The 19,443-nt window shown below is 45.8% G+C and overlaps 1 protein-coding gene across 1 annotated transcript in view; it reads left to right on the top strand.

Moving 5' to 3' along the window:
• The window catches only part of npr1a (natriuretic peptide receptor 1a), a 45,247-nt gene that overhangs the window by 9,043 nt on the left and 16,761 nt on the right, over positions 1-19,443 (top strand). The window contains exons 3-11 of the mRNA XM_078175772.1: positions 804-994; positions 1,184-1,297; positions 3,530-3,686; positions 14,725-14,819; positions 14,919-15,054; positions 15,573-15,657; positions 16,823-16,943; positions 17,246-17,320; positions 17,399-17,476. Of these exons, the coding sequence (XP_078031898.1) occupies positions 804-994; positions 1,184-1,297; positions 3,530-3,686; positions 14,725-14,819; positions 14,919-15,054; positions 15,573-15,657; positions 16,823-16,943; positions 17,246-17,320; positions 17,399-17,476 (1,052 nt within the window). The remainder of the gene's footprint in view (positions 1-803; positions 995-1,183; positions 1,298-3,529; positions 3,687-14,724; positions 14,820-14,918; positions 15,055-15,572; positions 15,658-16,822; positions 16,944-17,245; positions 17,321-17,398; positions 17,477-19,443) is intronic.

Raw genomic sequence — 19,443 nt, 5'->3', positions numbered from 1 at the left:
GTTAAGGCTCAGTTATACCTTCGCCCGGCTCTGTTCGCGGATTGAAAAAATACTATAGGAAGTAGTAAAAGCAAGTGGAAAACAATGTAAACAGCAATGATGGCAGCACGAAAAGTATGGATTGCAGAGGAGGAGGAATTGTTATGTTTATGGCTTTGACCAGACAAAACGTTGCAAAAGAAGATGGTCTGTCCGCCCGTTACATGTAGTGAGATATCTGACTGGGGAACACAGCCAGCTTGTGAAGCCAATGCGGGCTGTAAATGAAGAGATGCACTTCAGCTAGTCTTCCCTCAAATTCATCCATTTTGAACTGAGCAACATTAGTGCGGCTTGCGAAAAGTTTCAAAATCCTGGAGGTGCCCGACCTCGTGAAGCGCCAGCGTGCGCAGCTGTCGTTGCCAGGTGCGCGGTTATGTAATTTGTAGCATGTGAACCCTGCGCACTCGCAACTGCGTCGAGCATAAACTAGGCTTTACACACACACACACACACACACACACACACACACACACACAGTAATTGTGTCAGTCGTCCTCTAAGTGAGGCCATCTGTTGCAGCCGGCAACGCTGGAGGGCACTGAGTAATTACCTCTGTGTGTGTGTGTGTGTGTGTGTGTGTGTGTGTGTGTGTGGTGGGATGTGGACTGTGATAATCACCATGGTGACAAATGATGGGAGCGATGAGGTCATCAGTGAGGGACAGTTCCCCTCTGAGGACGAAACTGGAGATGAACACAGTCAGACCTCCTCCGCTCATTTCTTCTTCTTCTTCTTCTTCTTCTTGTCCTCTTCTTCTTCAGTGGTGTACCTGTGCTGCTCCTGGGACATCCTCAGGACTCTGATGGTTCAGTTCTGGAAGGAGGGGGTGGAGCTGGAGGACTATGTCTTCTTCTTCATTGATCTCTTTGCTGAGGGTCTGGGGGGGCCGGGCCCCGTCAGGCCTTGGTTCAGAGGAGACCAGGACGACTTCGCCGCCCGCCACGCCTTTAGGGTGAGTGACAGTGTAGTAAGTACACTGTGTACACTACGTACAGCCTGATACCAAACCAATAAGCTGAAGTGTGTTGGTCTGGTGACATCACAGGGTCACATGTCACTGTGACGGTAGTGCCCAGTCATGTTTGAAAACTGGGTCTGTGGGCAGGAGTCTCACTGAGGTGTCTGTGTGTCTGTCTGTCAGAGTGTGAAGGTGCTGACCTACCTGGAGCCTCAGAATCCAGAGTATCTTCAGTTCGTCGAAACTTTGAAGGACGACGCCAAGAAGATGTTCAACTTCACCATCCAGGACTCTCTGGTACCAAACACAGACTGCATCAGTCCGTTCTGTCAGGGGGTCAGGGAGTTGGTCACGGGTAGACTCAGTCTAACCCTTACACGTAAAGTCAATGTAAAAACACGACTAGACGCGAACTGCTGCCAGGCTGCGCGATGCACACGACACGAATGATGCGAAATACACAAATTAAGCGCAGCAAGTAAAGCAAGAAGTGCAAATTCACGTCATACACTAATTTGCGAGAGTTGAAAAATCGGAACTTCAGCGACCAGTTCACACCGCGATAGCCAATCAGCATTGAGATCCTCCAGGGACTTATGACGCCGAGTACGTACCGGCGGAAGCTCATTCATTGATTCAGCGACGAGCATAGGACGCGAGTCAACACAAAATAATCTAGCGTTTAACATGAGACGTCTCTGATTTTGTTTCGGTGATTTTGGCGGTTCATCCAACCGACATCACAACCACACTGGTAACAGTGATGAATATAATGTGTTCAGGTGTCTACTGTCACACCATCGTACAGGTGGAGACGCTGGATGTGGAGGTCCTGACCTGGTTGGATGAACCACCAAACTCACAGAAACAACATATCTAAACGCTACAATATTTTGTGTTGACTTGTGAAATCGCTGAATCAATGAATGAACTTCCAACGGTACGTACTGTGTGTCATACATCCCCAGAGGATCTCAATGCTGATTGGCTATCACGACAAGCATAGGTCACTGATGTTCAGATTTTTCAACCCTCGGAAAGCCGAGACACTTTTTACGTTACGTCTTTAACGTCTGAAACAAGACGTTTAAAGTGTTCGTTTGTTTTTTAAGTAAAATTAAGCTTGTTAATCTGATGTCCCTCTGTCTGTCTGTCTGTCTGTCTGTTTGTCCCTCTGTCTGTCCCTCTGTCTGTCTGTTTGTCCCTCTGTCTGTCCCTCTGTCTGTCTGTCCCTCTGTCTGTCCCTCTGTCTGTCTGTCCCTCTGTCTGTCTGTCCCTCTGTCTGTCTGTTTGTCCCTCTGTCTGTCTGTCCCTCTGTCTGTCTGTCCATCTGTCTGTCTGTCCCTCTGTATGTCCATCTATCTGTCTGTCCCTCTGTCTGTCTGTCCATCTGTCTGTCTGTCTGTCCATCTGTCTGTCTGTCTGTCCCTCTGTCTGCCCATCTGTCTGTCTGTCCCTCTGTCTGTCTGTCCATCTGTCTGTCTGTCCCTCTGTATGTCCATCTGTCTGTCTGTCCCTCTGTCTGTCTGTCTGTCTGTCTGTCTGTCCATCTGTCTGTCCCTCTGTCTGTCCATCTATCTGTCTGTCCCTTTGTCTGTCTGTCCATCTATCTGTCTGTCCCTCTGTCTGTCTGTCCATCTATCTGTCTGTCCCTCTGTCTGTCTGTCCATCTGTCTGTCCCTCTGCCTGTCTGTCTGTCTGTCTGTCCCTCTGTCTGTCCATCTGTCTGTCTGTCCCTCTGTCTGTCTGTCCATCTATCTGTCTGTCCCTCTGTCTGTCTGTCCATCTGTCTGTCCCTCTGCCTGTCTGTCTGTCTGTCTGTCCCTCTGTCTGTCCATCTGTCTGTCTGTCCCTCTGTCTGTCCATCTGTCTGTCTGTCCCTCTGTTTGTCTGTCCATCTGTCTGTCTGTCCCTCTGTCTGCCTGTCCATCTGTCTGTCTGTCCCTTTGTCTGTCCATCTGTCTGTCTGTCCCTCTGTCTGTCCATCTGTCTGTCTGTCCCTCTGTTTGTCTGTCCCTCTGTTTGTCTGTCCATCTGTCTGTCCATCTGTCTGTCTGTCCCTCTGTCTGTCTGTCCCTCTGTTTGTCTGTCCCTCTGTTTGTCTGTCCCTCTGTCTGTCTGTCCCTCTGTCTGCCTGTCCCTCTGTTTGTCTGTCCCTCTGTTTGTCTGTCCATCTGTCTGTCCATCTGTCTGTCTGTCCATCTGTCTGTCCATCTGTCTGTCTGTCCCTCTGTTTGTCTGTCCATCTGTCTGTCTGTCCCTCTGTCTGCCTGTCCATCTGTCTGTCCCTCTGTCTGTCTGTTCCTCTGTCTGTCCATCTGTCTGTCTGTCCCTCTGTTTGTCTGTCCATCTGTCTGTCTGTCCCTCTGTCTGTCTGTCCCTCTGTCTGTCCCTCTGTTTGTCTGTCCATCTGTCTGTCTGTCCCTCTGTCTGCCTGTCCATCTGTCTGTCTGTCCCTCTGTCTGTCTGTCCCTCTGTCTGCCTGTCCCTCTGTCTGTCTGTCCCTCTGTCTGTCTGTCTGTCTCTCAGTATAACCTGATTGCTGCAGGTTTCTATGACGGCGTCATGATGTACTCTCAGGCTCTGAATGAGACGCTGAGCGAGCAGAGAGAAGGACGAGAAGGAGGACTTTGGCGTCCCAGAGGAGACGTGGTGACCCGCAGGATGTGGAACAGAACTTTCTCAGGTGAGGACAGACGTTTGTGTCCTCGTCCCTCTCATCTCTCACGCCTCCGCTCTGCGAGTTACATGTGTCGCTGTTACCATGGTGACCCTCTGCGGTGAGAGCAGGACACTTTGGGGACTCAGCAGCCAATCAGAGAGCTCTGTGTGGTTTCCCCGTCCTGATGGTGGTTTGACTCTCAGACGTCCTCATGTTCCCGGCTGGTCCACATTTACTCTGCAGTGCTACGCTAACTTCATTCTCTCTCTCACACACACACACACACACACACACACACACACACACACACACACAGAGCAGCCGTGAGAATGTGTGTGTGGGAAAACAGACTCTGGTTCCCATGGTGACCTCACAGAGCTCAGAGACTCCTGATTGGTGGACATCAAGCTGACTTCAGATGGCAAAAACAAAACAACTGTGTTATCCACCTTATTTTTCACGGAAACACGGAGGCAAAACAGAACGCAGCCAGCTTCCGTTTTTTTGTGCGACACTTCCGGTCCAGCACTCTTACCACTGTGTAAATGGGAATCGTCTTGTTGTTTACCTTGCTGAGTTTAGCTATATATATGTATATATCACATTTTTCACGTCACTATATCACCGTTTATGCTAATCTGATGTTTGTAAAGTCTATAAACACAATGACTGAACAAACATTAGTATTTTCTCTGTGTGTAATTAATAATGTGGTTATCGTAGATTAGCTGGGCTAACCATTAGCTGTTAGCCGTTAGCCGTGTCTGTAATAACTCACTAAACTCACAAAGTGGCCCGTGAAAAAAATATTTTCTCCAGCGGATGTCTTAGTTACAACATGATTGAGCTAACTGGAGTAGTTTCATGTCGTATCAGACAACGGGAGGCTTTTAACGGATGACGATCCTGATGTTAGCTTTGCTGCTAGTGTTAACGTTAGCTGTCCCTGTCAGCTGCAGCCACTGATGCTTTCTAGACATCGTGATTTCCCAAAACTGAATAAATACCACACATAGCAACACAAAACTGCTTTGCTAGCTCAATCATGTTGTAACGGCTGGATGGTTGATGCGTACATGCTGATTCAGGTGCTATCAGAGCCGATCCGCGCATCACTATGGCTTAATGATCAACTCAGTCAATTAAAACAACCCGTCCTGTGTTAGGAGTGTATGTCGCTGACAGAAAGAAAAGAAAAGGGAAAAAAGATAGAAAAGCAGCGTACACCTCACATATTTATTTCTCACAGTTGCACACACGTGTGGCTGGCATGCAGAAGCACCGTCTGTGTGTCTGTGTGTCGAGGGTGTGAGCCGCAGCTTCAGCTGCTCAGGTAGAGAGGCTGTGTAGCCCGGTGTGTTTTTTCACTGATTCGGTTCTGCAGGTTCTCTGCTGGTACACTGGAGACGGGGATCAAGCAGTTTGTCTCACTCGGGATAGATTGTGCTTTTTTGGTTCATAGTTTATGATTGACGTGCGATTTATTCGCGTTTAGGGGGAATAAATTTCCGTTATAACGGAAACGTGGGCACAGTTATCTAACGTTATACAAAATACACAGACTAACTAACTAACTAACTAACTGATTGACTAACATAAACAACTGAAAACTGAAAAAAATTAGCTTGCACCGTTAGCTCCGGTAAGGGAAAGCATGAGGGAAAGCGGCTGACCGGAAGTCACGCACAAAAAAACGGAAGTTGATCACTATTTACTTCCTTGTTTGAAAATAAGGTGGATACTGGACACGTTTTTGACACAAATACGGCTAACATCCCCTTTCACCTTTTACACTGCCAGTTTTTCGGTGAATGTTGGACCGTTTTGCCGGCAAGCTGTGAGCATTTAGACACACAGAGCCAGATTGGCGAGTTGATCCAAGGCGCGCCAGGGCCGTCGCACCCGGACAGGCAAACTAGACAATTGCCTAGGGCCCCGAGCTGGAAGGGGGCCCCCAGAGACGGCTGACATTGGTCCATATCAATGACAATATGATGGAACCCCTGTAGACACTGCAACAACGACAACATGTTGGAATCCCCCCTAATGGGGCCCCCTACCAGCGGCTGCTTGCGAGTGGCTAAGTAGGGTGACCAGACGTCCCGCACTGTGCGGGACTGCCCAGCATTTCTGTCTCTTTTCACGCGTCACGCAAATTGAGACCATGTCCCGCATGATTGGTTGCCACCTGCGCTAGCATTGTTGGAGTACCGTAGTACTACGGTGCCTCAGGTACCACTACTGTGGGATAAGTTCAAAGTCCAATCACAAGAGGGTGAGTGTCCATGCGCTGTCCAATAACGGCGCGCGCTGGCCACCTGGCACTCAATATGCTGCTGCAGTGGTTTGTTTTCCAGTGACATGTCAGGTATTAGCTGAGCTATTGAGTATCTTTAAGCAGTGAAATTATTATTTATTTCTTTTTACTTGTAGGTTAGATTTGTTTATATATGCTACAGTGATTTGTTTTCCACAGAGCTCTATGGTGCGAGCATTTTACTCGCATTTGCGACTAAAAATAGTTTTGTGCCAGCAAAAGAAATCATTCAGGAGCACACTGTGCGAGTACAGATTTCAACCAGCAGCAGAAACGAAAGGCGAATCCTGCCGGTTGTGGGTTGAACGGGGGTCACAGACAGGAATACGGCAGAGCACTATGGCCACCGCAAGATAACGGCTTTCTGGCGACAGAGAAGCTCAGCTCCAGGTCCAGTAATTTCCTCTTTCGTTGGTGTCATGACTGCCCAAAAGTACCTGAACAGCCGAGTCGTGGTGGCACACAGGTATGTGACGTGTCAGAGGAGAAACGAGCCGTTCACATTTCTCTCTTTGTGGCAGGTAACGGTCCACAAACCTCACCGCACTTTAGGGACTGTTCTTTACTTATGAAGGGACTGTTCTTTACTTGTCAGGGGAGGAGGGTGGCTGGTTGATTTTTATTTTATTTATTTATTTTATTTTGATCCCCCCTATGTTAATCACTTATTGATGCTGTTTTTGAAGTATGAATAAGTCAATAAGTAATTTATTCCATTGAAATATCATTGATGTATTATAGCTGCTGCGCAGCAATGGTCGGGGCCGGGCAATTTTAGGCAAAATTAGGCAATTCTGAGCAACACACACACTAAAACAAAGCATATCAAACATAGGAGTTACATCATATAATTATGGCATGCCCTTCAAATTGTGGATGAGTGGCTGAAGTGATCAGACTCATAATATACAAAGGAAAGAAAAAACTCAAGAACAAGAAAGTAAGAATAACATTAACTGCTAGCAATTATGAACAAACTGGCCTGATCTAGCTTAAAGCTAAACATTATCCATGGTGACAAAGATGAAAATATTTTTTAAAATGTAAACGTAGCTATTGGATAGACTCTGCATATTGACTGATAGCTAAGCCAAATAAACAGGGAAAAGAGACGAGGGATAACAGGGAAAAGTGTTGATAAAGAGTATTTGTCTCTCTGCAAAACTGCCTGGATCATAATTATTTTAACCTTGGTAGTCTCTAATCCTCATAGCATGATGCCTGAACATAGGACTTTCACATTAGAACGTCCGTTCTGCCTTAGCTGAGGCTTAAACTCACAACTTCTGAGACTGAGGTCCGTCTTCTATCTCACTGAGCTAACTGGCAAGTGACAGTTCATGTGTGGCTTCACAGATTGACTAAGCCAAGCATCAGGGTGCCAGACAGCAGCCGTCCATGCCATGGAAAAGCACATTTCAAAGTGAAAGTTCCAAAGCTGTAGCACATATGGTTGATTTGTTATGAATTTTCAAAGTTTTGAACTTTAGAGGCTGCTGTAGCGCCACCATCAGGACTATTGTCTTGTGTTTCCAGTTGAGGACATCTGGCATGGGACTGGACCTTCATGAAAAGTTTGGGTAGATTTCTCATATGGAAATGTTGCACGAGCTGAGGCTTGAACTCTTCAACACCAAGAACCATCCTCTGTCTCACTGAGCTAACTGGCAAACAGAAATGTCACATGTAGCTTCACAAATTGACTAAGCCAGTCACCTGTGTGCGAGACAGCAGCTGTTAGTGTGTAAAGGCAGATTTCAAACGGCTGTCAAAAATTCACTTATTAAGACAAAAATCTGAAAATACACATATTGCATCTAGACAGCATGGAGATGTTGGTAATTTGTTTGTAACAATGATTGATTTGCTCCATAAGTGAAAAACTGATGTTTAAATTTGCCATTTTTACATTGACTCCAATTGTTCACATTAGAGCAAAATTCAAAATGCTGTCAAAAATTCAGTTTTTGAGATAAAATTCTGAAATTTGTCACACATCATCTACCATGACTCTAGAATTTTGTCATTTTTTCATGAACATTGAAGATTTATTTAGCAAGAATTTGCATGTATATGTTTACAGTACCGTTTACAGTCAATTTTTTTACAACTCAATTTTTGATAAATCAAAAAATTCATAATTTTTTAATAGGTTTAAATGTACAAAAGTTTCTTCAGTATTGGGGCTACAGTTTGATGAAAGTTGTGAAGTTGTAGCACGTATGGTTGATTTGTGATGAATTTTCAAAATTTTGAACTTTAGACGCTTGCTGTAGCGCCACCATCAGGACTATTGGCTTGAGTTTACAGCTGAGGATATCTGGCATGAGACTGGACCTTTGTGCAAAGTTTGCTGAGTTTTCAGCCATGGGAAGTATGATTTCCTCGGAAGAAGAAGAAGAAGAAGATGCAGGATAACAATAAGGTCCTGGCAGCTTAGGCTGCTCGGACCCTAATTAGGCCTATAGAAAAGTGATTTATCTTTTTATAAATGACAAAAGGCACATCTGCCTCATTTTTGCTGTGGTATTGTGATACTACTCAGAACCGTGATACTTTCACTGGTATCGTACCGTGGGTCCCAATTTTGGTACCGTGACAAGTCTCTGATGACTAAACTTCGCACTCGGGGCAGGTGTCCCACATTGTCCCTCACAAACCTACTACTTGTCCCACATTTGGTTTATTGGGACCTGGTCACCCTAGAGGACATATTGGTGGAACCCTTTTAGTTTAAACAGACCGAGGCGGCCTTCCACAACAGGAGGAGCTGTTGATGACGCCGCATGTGCGAGTCACTGGCGGTGGATGAACAGGAAACAGCTGATAGCAGGAATTAGCGAGCAGCTAGTAGCAAGAGGGAAACACAAACCTGACAGACACTGTAAAGATGAGCAACTGGGGAGACAAGGAATTGTGCGCCCTACTTGTCCTCACAAACGAAGAGGCCATTAACCGTCAGATGACGGGGACGGTGAAGAACGGGCCGACTTACGAGAGAATCACCGAAGGACTGACCAGCCGCGGCTTCCCTCCCACGTCACTATTTACGTCACACGCTGAGCTACACGTTTTGTTACTTGCTCACGCCCCCCATTGCCCCGAAAAAGACACATTCTGTATAAACAAAAGTAGGTAGGCGGCATTTTGCTGCACTCCCCGATTTTGTTTTTATACTGCCAATGCTGAAAAAACACTGATTGGGCTTTCCTGCAAATTTGCACAACTCCTGTTGGGGCTAACGTTAACTAACTGCTAACAGCTAATGTCAACTAACTGCTAACAGCTAATGTTAACTAACTGCTAACAGCTAATGTCAACTAACTGCTAACAGCTAATGTTAACTAACTGCTAACAACTAATGTTAACTAACTGCTAACAACTAATGTTAACTAACTGCTAGCAGCTAATGTTAACTAACTGCTAACAGCTAATGTCAACTAACTGCTAACAGCTAATGTTAACTAACTGCTAATAACTAATGTTAACTAACTGCTAACAACTAATGTTAACTAACTGCTAACAGCTAATGTTAACTAACTGCTAACAGCTTTTGTTAACTAACTGCTAACAGCTAATGTTAATTAACTGCTAACAGCTAATGTTAATTAACTGCTAACAGCTAATGTTAACTAACGGCTAACAGCTAATGTTAACTAACCGCTAACAGATAACTAACTGCTAACAGCTAATGTTAACTAACTGCTAACAGCTTTTGTTAACTAACGGCTAACAGCTATTGTTAACTAACGGCTAACAGCTAATGTTAACTAACTGCTAACAGCTATTGTTAACTAACGGCTAACAGCTAATGTTAACTAACTGCTAACAGCTAATGTTGAATAACTGCTAACAGCTAACGTTAACTAACTGCGAGCACCTAACGTTAACTAACACCTAACAGCTGTTGTTAACTAAATGCTAAGAGATAACTAACTGCTAACAGCTAATGTTGAATAACTGCTAACAGCTAACGTTAACTAACTGTGAGCACCTAACGTTAACTAACACCTAACAGCTGTTGTTAACTAACTGCTAACAGATAACTAACTGCTAACAACTAATGTTAACTAACTGCTAACAGCTAATGTTGAATAACTGCGAGCACCTAACGTTAACTAACACCTAACAGCTGTTGTTAACTAACTGCTAACAGCTAACATTAACTGACTGCTAACAGCTAATGTTAACTAACTGCGAGCACCTAACGTTAACTAACAGCTAACAGCTGTTGTTAACTAACTGCTAACAGCTAACATTAAGTACCTGCTGACAGCTAACACCTAGCTGCTGACAGCTAACACCTAACGTTAACTAACAGCTAAAGTTAACAAGCTGCTTATAGTTAATGTTAACTTGCCATTCTCTGCTTTCCAAACAAATATAACATGCTAACAACATTAGCACAAGCCTATGGGATTTTACATGGTATAAATTAGCCTAGCAGCTAGTGGACAATTTCTAAAAAACAGTGCTCTACTGTGCATTAAGAGATGTTTTTTGGGGAAATACATGACTGTCAGAGAAGCCATGTTTACAAACAGACCTACAATCCATCTCCTCTCTCTTCTCAGCGGAGGATGACCTGTCAGCCCTGCACTGACAGTGACAGGGCGCATCTCTTTGATCCGAAGTGACACAGAGCGTTTGCTCATGCTTCGGGGTCGTTCAATAGAGTAATTGCAAATAAATATTGTTTTAATGTGTAACTATTGAAATGTTCACAAGGGCTTTCATAAATTCCTACAATGTTGCAGGTTAAAAGTTAATCACAGCGACTTGAAGTGAGGAGGAGCAACACGTCTCCGGCTGCGCAGCTGTGTCGGTACCGACCAAAAATAACATGGTAGTGATCAACGCAAGACACATGCCAAGGATGTAACCCCCACCCCGGCGATTTAATCTAGAGCAATGACAATCCACAATATGAAATTTAGAGGCAATCGCACAGCCGTAATCTAAACCCAACAGGAAGTCCGCCATTTTGAATTTACTGTATAATTTTGGTGCCATTTCCAGGAGTTGTAATTTAACAAACTCCTGCCAGAGATTTAATCCGATTCCATCAAAAGAAATTAACGATGAAAAGTTATTACAAGCTTGAGTTTTCATTGAATCCTGCGACAGTGGTGAGGTGTCAAACAGGTATTTTGCCATGAAACAGGAAGTAGTTTGTAACTCCAGCATACGTGGTCCAATCTGCCTGAAACTTGACGGGCTCCTTAAAAGTCTCAGTCTGGACACATCATATGAGTTTCGGCATTGGCCACGCCCTTTAAAGAGCAGACCCTGCAGAATGTTTCACAGACATGGACGAAAATTGGTAGGCATGTATATTGCACCCTGACGCACAAAAACACCTGTTGGACTTATTGTCTAAACCAAACAGGAAGTCGGCCATTTTGAATTCCATGGTTATGTTTGGTGTTTGGAAGGTTGCCTGCAGCAGACGAGGCACAGCTGATAAACATGTGACTCAATAATCGGATGACAGCAGCTGGACGGAGACATTCAGCGTCTCTAAGCGAAGCTGGACTCTGTATTGTTTTCACTTCACAACAGGAAGTGAGATGAGCTGACAGGAAGTCATCTATCAGCTGAGCAGCAAGAGACAGTTCCAGGAAGAGCAGACACATCAAAGTCTGATCCTTTAAACCAACCCCGGCATTGTTACTGCAGGACACAGTCCGTCCCCTGAGCTCGTCCTCTCAGGCTGTCTAGTTTCAGACTGAGGAGACGGGACGGAGCCCAAACAGAGACAGAAAAACAAGTGTCCCATAAAACTGTCTCCGTCTGTCAGCTCAGACTTTAAATCTGTCGTCAGTGTGTTGTTTTAAGTTGAGAAACATTTTAAAGACAAACAGACGAGAGGTTTCTGAGGTTACTGCGGACACGCCAGACAAAATAAGATGTCTGCAAATATATTTAAATAAAATGTCGACATCATCATGTTTTAATGGCAGACACTTGGTCAGAGGCTGAATGCGATTGGTCAGATCTTCTGTGTGTGAAGCGTCCATGTTTTCACTGGTGGGTGGAGTCAAACCATCAGCGAGTCTGTTTATAGATTGATGTGGACAGAGGACGGGGAGCAGGTGTGGAAAACACACAGGAAATGGACGTCCATCACAGGAAGTGACACGCTGATGGCAGGACTCAGCTGGAGCCAACTAATGTGATCAGACACACACTCACAGCTGTGTGTGTGTGTGTGTGTGTGTGTGTGTGTGTGTGTGTGTGTGTGGGTTATTGATCTGACACCCTCTCCCCCCCAGTACGGACTGGACAGGTTGTAGCTGTGTCCTGTTTGCATGAAGGAGAAGGAGGAGAGGAGGAGGATGATGATGAAGTTGATAACACAGGCTGCTGCTCTTTATTAGATTACACTGACAACACACACAAGCACACACACAGACACACACACACAGACACAGCCTGCGATCATTAATCACCGGGCGTGTGCGTCAGAGGGGGACGGACAGACAGACAGATGAATGGAGTTGTATAGCTCTGGGTATCCAGCAACCACTACCACCAGTTTCTCCTCCATTGTTTACTGTAAACTTGTTGTCATGACCACCACAGAAGCCCCGCCTCTCAGATCATCCCATTAGACAATGGGGAAAAAAGCAGAGATGACATGGGGCGCTTTTCTGCTGTGAGTTGAAGTTTTGTCAACTTGAGGAGTTCAGAGCGCTCCGGCAACAACGCCAGACGCCTCGAGAGCAGAAACACGTGGTACGAAGCAAAAAGTTTGATTCTCATTAAAAACTGTTACAGAATTCCTCAATCCTGTATCCTAGGCAACCGGACCTGTATCCTAGGCAGCAGGACCTGTATCAAGGCAAACGGACCTGTATCCTAGGCAGCAGGACCTGTATCAAGGCAAACGGACCTGTATCCTAGGCAGCAGGACCTGTATCCTAGGCAGCAGGACCTGTATCAAGGCAAACGGACCTGTATCCTAGGCAGCAGGACCTGTATCAAGGCAAACGGACCTGTATCCTAGGCAGCAGGACCTGTATCCTAGGCAGCAGGACCTGTATCAAGGCAAACGGACCTGTATCCTAGGCAGCAGGACCTGTATCAAGGCAAACGGACCTGTATCAAGGCAAACGGACCTGTATCCTAGGCAGCAGGACCTGTATCCTAGGCAGCAGGACCTGTATCAAGGCAAACGGACCTGTATCCTAGGCAGCAGGACCTGTATCAAGGCAAACGGACCTGTATCCTAGGCAGCAGGACCTGTATCCTAGGCAGCAGGACCTGTATCAAGGCAAACGGACCTGTATCCTAGGCAGCAGGACCTGTATCAAGGCAAACGGACCTGTATCCTAGGCAGCAGGACCTGTATCCTAGGCAGCAGGACCTGTATCCTAGGCAGCCGGACCTGTATCCTAGGCAACCGGACCTGTATCCTAGGCAGCAGGACCTGTATCCTAGGCAGCAGGACCTGTATCAAGGCAAACGGACCTGTATCCTAGGCAGCAGGACCTGTATCCTAGGCAGCAGGACCTGTATCCTAGGCAACCGGACCTGTATCCTAGACAGCAGGACCTGTATCCTAGGCAACCGGACCTGTATCCTAGGCAGCAGGACCTGTATCCTAGGCAACCGGACCTGTATCCTAGGCAGCAGGACCTGTATCCTAGGCAACCGGACCTGTATCCTAGGCAGCAGGACCTGTATCCTAGGCAATCGGACCTGTATCCTAGGCAGCAGGACCTGTATCCTAGGCAATCGGACCTGTATCCTAGGCAGCAGGACCTGTATCAAGGCAAACTGACCTGTATCCTAGGCAGCAGGACCTGTATCCTAGACAACCGGACCTGTATCCTAGGCAGCAGGACCTGTATCCTAGGCAATCGGACCTGTATCCTAGGCAGCAGGACCTGTATCAAGGCAAACTGACCTGTATCCTAGGCAGCAGGACCTGTATCCTAGGCAGCAGGACCTGTATCCTAGGCAACCGGACCTGTATCCTAGACAACCGGACCTGTATCCTAGGCAGCAGGACCTGTATCCTAGGCAACCGGACCTGTATCCTAGACAGCAGGACCTGTATCCTAGGCAACCGGACCTGTATCCTAGGCAGCAGGACCTGTATCCTAGGCAGCAGGACCTGTATCAAGGCAAACGGACCTGTATCCTAGGCAACCGGACCTGTATCCTAGGCAGCAGGACCTGTATCCTAGGCAACCGAACCTGTATCCTAGACAACCGGACCTGTATCCTAGGCAACCGGTCCTGCTGCGTCTGTTTAAGATGTTTCACCTCTCATCCTTCTTCAGTTCTGACGGACCAGTGTTCACCCACAGAGTCTAAAGTCTGCGACTCGGCACCATCGGTCAGAACTGAAGAAGCTTCTGGGACGAGACGTGAAACGCCTTCAACAAACTCAACCAGGTCCAGTTTCCTATGACACAGGACTTATAATAACCACGACCTGATGACATCACCGACATGTGACAGAAATCTGCGCCCAGCTGTGTGACGTGTACAGAGAAACTGTGCAGCTCCACTTACCGTCTGATTTGTTTTCATCCTGTAAAAATAAATTAATGAATAATAACCTGTTGACAGTAAAAAGTGACAACACGTTATTATTTATTTATTTATTGAATCATGTGTTTGTTTACGGAATGATTTATTTGGCTCCGCCCACAGAAATAGTTCTTCAACTGGCTTGTTGCCAAGCAACACATAAAGGTTCCTGTGTGTGTGTGTGTGTGTGTGTGTGTGCAGGAGTGATGGGCACCGTGCAGATGGACGAGTTTGGGGACAGACAGATGGACTTTGCCGTGTGGGACACCATCGACGTAGAGTCTGGAGAGTTCCAGGTAAAAACACCTGAGCCATGATGTCATCACTGTGATGTCACAGACCTGATGAACAGCAGTCATTTGTCACATGGTGTATGTGTGTGTGTGTGTGTGCAGGTAGTGTGTGTTTACAACAGCAGTATGAAGCAGCTGATCATGCAGAGTGGGCGGAGCTTTTATTGGCCAGGTGGTGCTCCGCCCACAGATGTTCCAGAATGCGGCTTCAAGAACGATGGACCAGCCTGCCTCGCACGTAAGAACATGACATACACACACACTCTGTTATATGTACACATTTTACACATCAATATATCATAGTAAGAACCAAGTCTGATGCGTCCAGCTGTCTTTCTGAAGTCATTAAACCAACCAAATGTCCTCAAATGTTGAAACATGACGTAGCATAACACATTGTAACGCAACATAATGTAATGTGATGCAACACAATGTAACATAAGGCAACATAATGTAATGTTACACAACCTAATGTAAGGCAACATGACGAAACACAACATAATGCAACGTAACGTAATGTAATGTAATGCAACGCAGCGTAATGTTATGTGTACACAGTTTACATATCAATATATCATAGTAAGAACCAAGTCTGAAGCGTCCAACTGTCTTTCTGAAGACATCAAACCAACCAAATGTCCTCAGATGTTGAGACTGTCCTCACAAACACACACACACAAACACACACACATACACACACACACATATCCACAGACACACTTGCTGCCTGTCCTAACGTCCCTCTGTCCTCTCCAGGTACAGTTACGATGCAACAGATGGTTGCCATAGTGATCTGCTTTGTCTTTGTCATCATTGTTACAGTGACTGTCTTCATCTACAGGTGAGACACTCGGAGACACTCACACACGTGTCAATGTCCTCACTTTATTAAAACGTCCTCACTTCTACGTGTTAAACTCTGTTCCTCACAAGGATAGATGAACCAGAATACACACACATGTTGTGGTGGTTTGACTTTCACTGCGTCTCTCTGTGTCTCTGTCTCTGTCTCTTTCTGTCTCTGTCTCTGTTATTTTTCCTGTCCTTCATTTCTCTTTTCCTCCGTTCGTCATCACTCTCTGGAATAGAGAGATCACAGCAAGGCCGCAGATGAAGGGATGAAAGGATGAAGGGATGAAAAAGGATGTGTAGATAAAGACCCTGTTGTCTTCTTTTTATCTTTTCCTCCTCTTCGCCAAAATGCCTGAGACTGCAGATGTGTTTGACACCTTCCTGAGACAACTCTGTCTCTCATTCTTCACTTCCTGTTGAAACTTGTTTTTAACAGAACGTCATAAATCAACTGGTAACATGGAGGACAAAAAACAATATGAGACAATAACATGTTGACGCTTTGGACTTCAGACAGTCGCAGCTTCTCTGCAGGTCTATAAACGTAGTTTTAAACCACCAACATGTTAATGTTAAGACGTTTGATGACAATCATCATCATCATGGCGGTGAAGATGATGAAATGATTTCTGTATGATCTCATTGGTTTAGAATGAAGTGTTTCTCTGTGTCTGCTCTGTGTAATGTTTTCTATCAATAAATCAACTAATGTTGGCCAGTCAAATGGTTTCTTAACATGAACTCCGAATTTCCTCTTTAGACATTTTATTATATTTTTCAGAGATTTTAATACAATTTTCAACTATTTTTTAAGTATTTTTCTGACATTTTCTCAGCAACTTTTTTCGAACAGTTTCAGAATATTTTCTGACTTTTTTTTTTTTTTTTTTTTTTTACATTTTATTAGTATTTTTCATTTACAACAATTCATTTCCTGTCACCAAGATGGCAACAGGAAATGAATTCTGAAAACAGTGTCGAAACATTTGTGTGAACTTCTCAGCTTGGACGAGGCATTAACGGCAAACAGATCTATCTGTCTGTCCTTCTGTCCATCTTGTTTATCCTCTCCCTCACCTTTCTCTCTCTTTTCTTCCTTCTCTCAACACACACACACACACACACACACACCTGTCTTCCTGTCTGTGGAACAGGAAGTTGAAGCTGGAGAGTGAGCTGGCGGCTCAGCTGTGGAGGGTTTCCTGGGACGATGTCCAGATGTGCAACCTGGAGAAAGTTCTGAGGAGAACCTGCAGTAGACTCACCATGTCTATGGTAATACTTTTATTCAGACATGTATGGGTTTTTCTTCTGACTTTTGTTTTACCCTTTTCAGCCATTTTATTGTTTTTTACATTTTTCAGGCTTTTGTTATTACTATTTTACATTTTTCAGGCTTTTGTTATTATTATTATTTTACATTTTTCAGGCTTTTTATTTATATTTTTCCGACATTTATCAACATTTTTCAGCCATTATATTTAAATCTTTTCGACATTTTAATATTATTTCTCAGACATTTTATTAGCTTTATTTGGACTTAACATAACATATAAAAATTCCCCGATTCTGTGCAGAAAGGATCTAACTATGGTTCTCTGATGACGATGGAGGGAAACCTCCAGATCTACACCAAGACTGGATACTATAAGGTCTGACACCAGCTGACACCACCCACTGATGATGTCGTAACATGATGATCTCATGAATAATTAATTTTGTTCCTACAGGGGAACCTGGCCGCCATTAAATACATCAACAAGAAACGAATAGAGCTGACAAGGAAACTTCTGTTCGAACTGAAACATGTAAGAACTCCAACTGACCCACCAACTGATCCACCAACTGATCCACCAACTGACCCATCAACTGATCCACCAACTGATCCACCAACTGACCTACCAACGTATCCACCAACTGACCCATCAACTGATCCACCAACTGACCCACCAACTGATCCACCAACTGACCCACCAACTGACCTACCAACGTATCCACCACCTGACCCACCAACTGATCCATCAACTGACCCACCAACTGACCTACCAACTGACCCACCAACTGATCCACCAACTGATCTACCAACTGACCTACCAAGGTATCCACCAACTGACCCACCAACTGATCCACAAACTGACCCACCAACTGATCCACCAACTGATCTACCAACTGACCTACCAAGGTATCCACCAACTGACCCACCATCTGATCCACCAACTGATCCACCAACTGAGCCACCAACTGATCCACCAACTGACCCACCAACTGATCCATCAACTGACCCACCAACTGACCCACCAACTGATCCACCTACTGACCCACCAACTGACCCACCAACTGATCCACCTACTGACCCACCAACTGATCCATCAACTGACCCACCAACTGACCCACCAACTGATCCACCTACTGACCCACCAACTGACCCACCAACTGATCCACCTACTGACCCACCTACTGACCCACCAACTGACGCACCAACTGACCCACCAACTGATCCACCAACTGATCCACTAACTGATCCACCAACTGATCCACCTACTGACCCACCAACTGACCCACCAACTGATCCACCAACTGATCCACTAACTGATCCACCAACTGATCCGCTAACTGATCCACCAACTGATCCACCAACTGACCTACCAACGTATCCACCAACTGACCCACCAACTGATCCACCAACTGACCCACCAACTGACTCACCAACTGATCCACCAACTGTTCCACCAACTGAGCCACCAACTGACCCACCAACTGATCCACCAACTGACCCACCAACTGACTCACCAACTGATCCACCAACTGATCCACCAACTGATCCACCAACTGACCCACCAACTGATCCACCAACTGATCCACCAACTGACCCACCATCTGATCCACCAACTGACCCACCAACTGATCTACCAACTGATCTACCAACTGACCCACCAACTGACCCACCAACTGATCCACCAGCTGATCCAACTATTGACCCACCAACTGACCTACCAACGTATCCACCAACTGACCCACCAGCTGATCCACCAACTGACCCACCAACTGACCCACCAACTGATCCACCAACTGACCCACCAACTGACCTACCAACGTATCCACCAACTGACCCACCAACTGATCCACCAACTGACCCACCAACTGATCCACCAACTGACCCACCAACTGATCCACCAACTGACCGACCATCTGATCCAACTATTGACCCACCAACTGACCTACCAACGTATCCACCAACTGATCCACCAACTGATCCACCAACTGACCCACCAACTGATCCACCTACTGACCCACCAACTGATCCACCAACTGACCCACCAACTGATCCAACTATTGATCCACCAACTGACCCACCAACTGATCCAACTATTGACCCACCAACTGACCTACCAACGTATCCACCAACTGACCCACCAACTGATCCACCAACTGACCCACCAACTGATCCACCAACTGACCCACCAACTGATCCAACTATTGACCCACCAACTGACCTACCAACGTATCCACCAACTGACCCACCAACTGACCCACCATCTGATCCACCAACTGACCCACCAACTGATCCAATTATTGACCCACCAACTGACCTACCAACGTATCCACCAACTGATCCACCAACTGACCCACCATCTGATCCACCAACTGATTCACCAACTGACCCACCAACTGATCCACCAACTGACCCACCATCTGATCCACCAACTGATCCACCAACTGACCCACCAACTGACCCACCTACTGACCCACCAACTGATCCACCAACTGACCCACC

This window comes from Epinephelus lanceolatus, chromosome 16 (genome assembly GCF_041903045.1).
Source record: "Epinephelus lanceolatus isolate andai-2023 chromosome 16, ASM4190304v1, whole genome shotgun sequence".
Taxonomy (NCBI): domain Eukaryota; kingdom Metazoa; phylum Chordata; class Actinopteri; order Perciformes; family Serranidae; genus Epinephelus; species Epinephelus lanceolatus.
The sequence above is the reverse complement of the archived record's forward strand: the minus strand, read 5'-3'. Positions and strand labels throughout refer to the sequence as shown.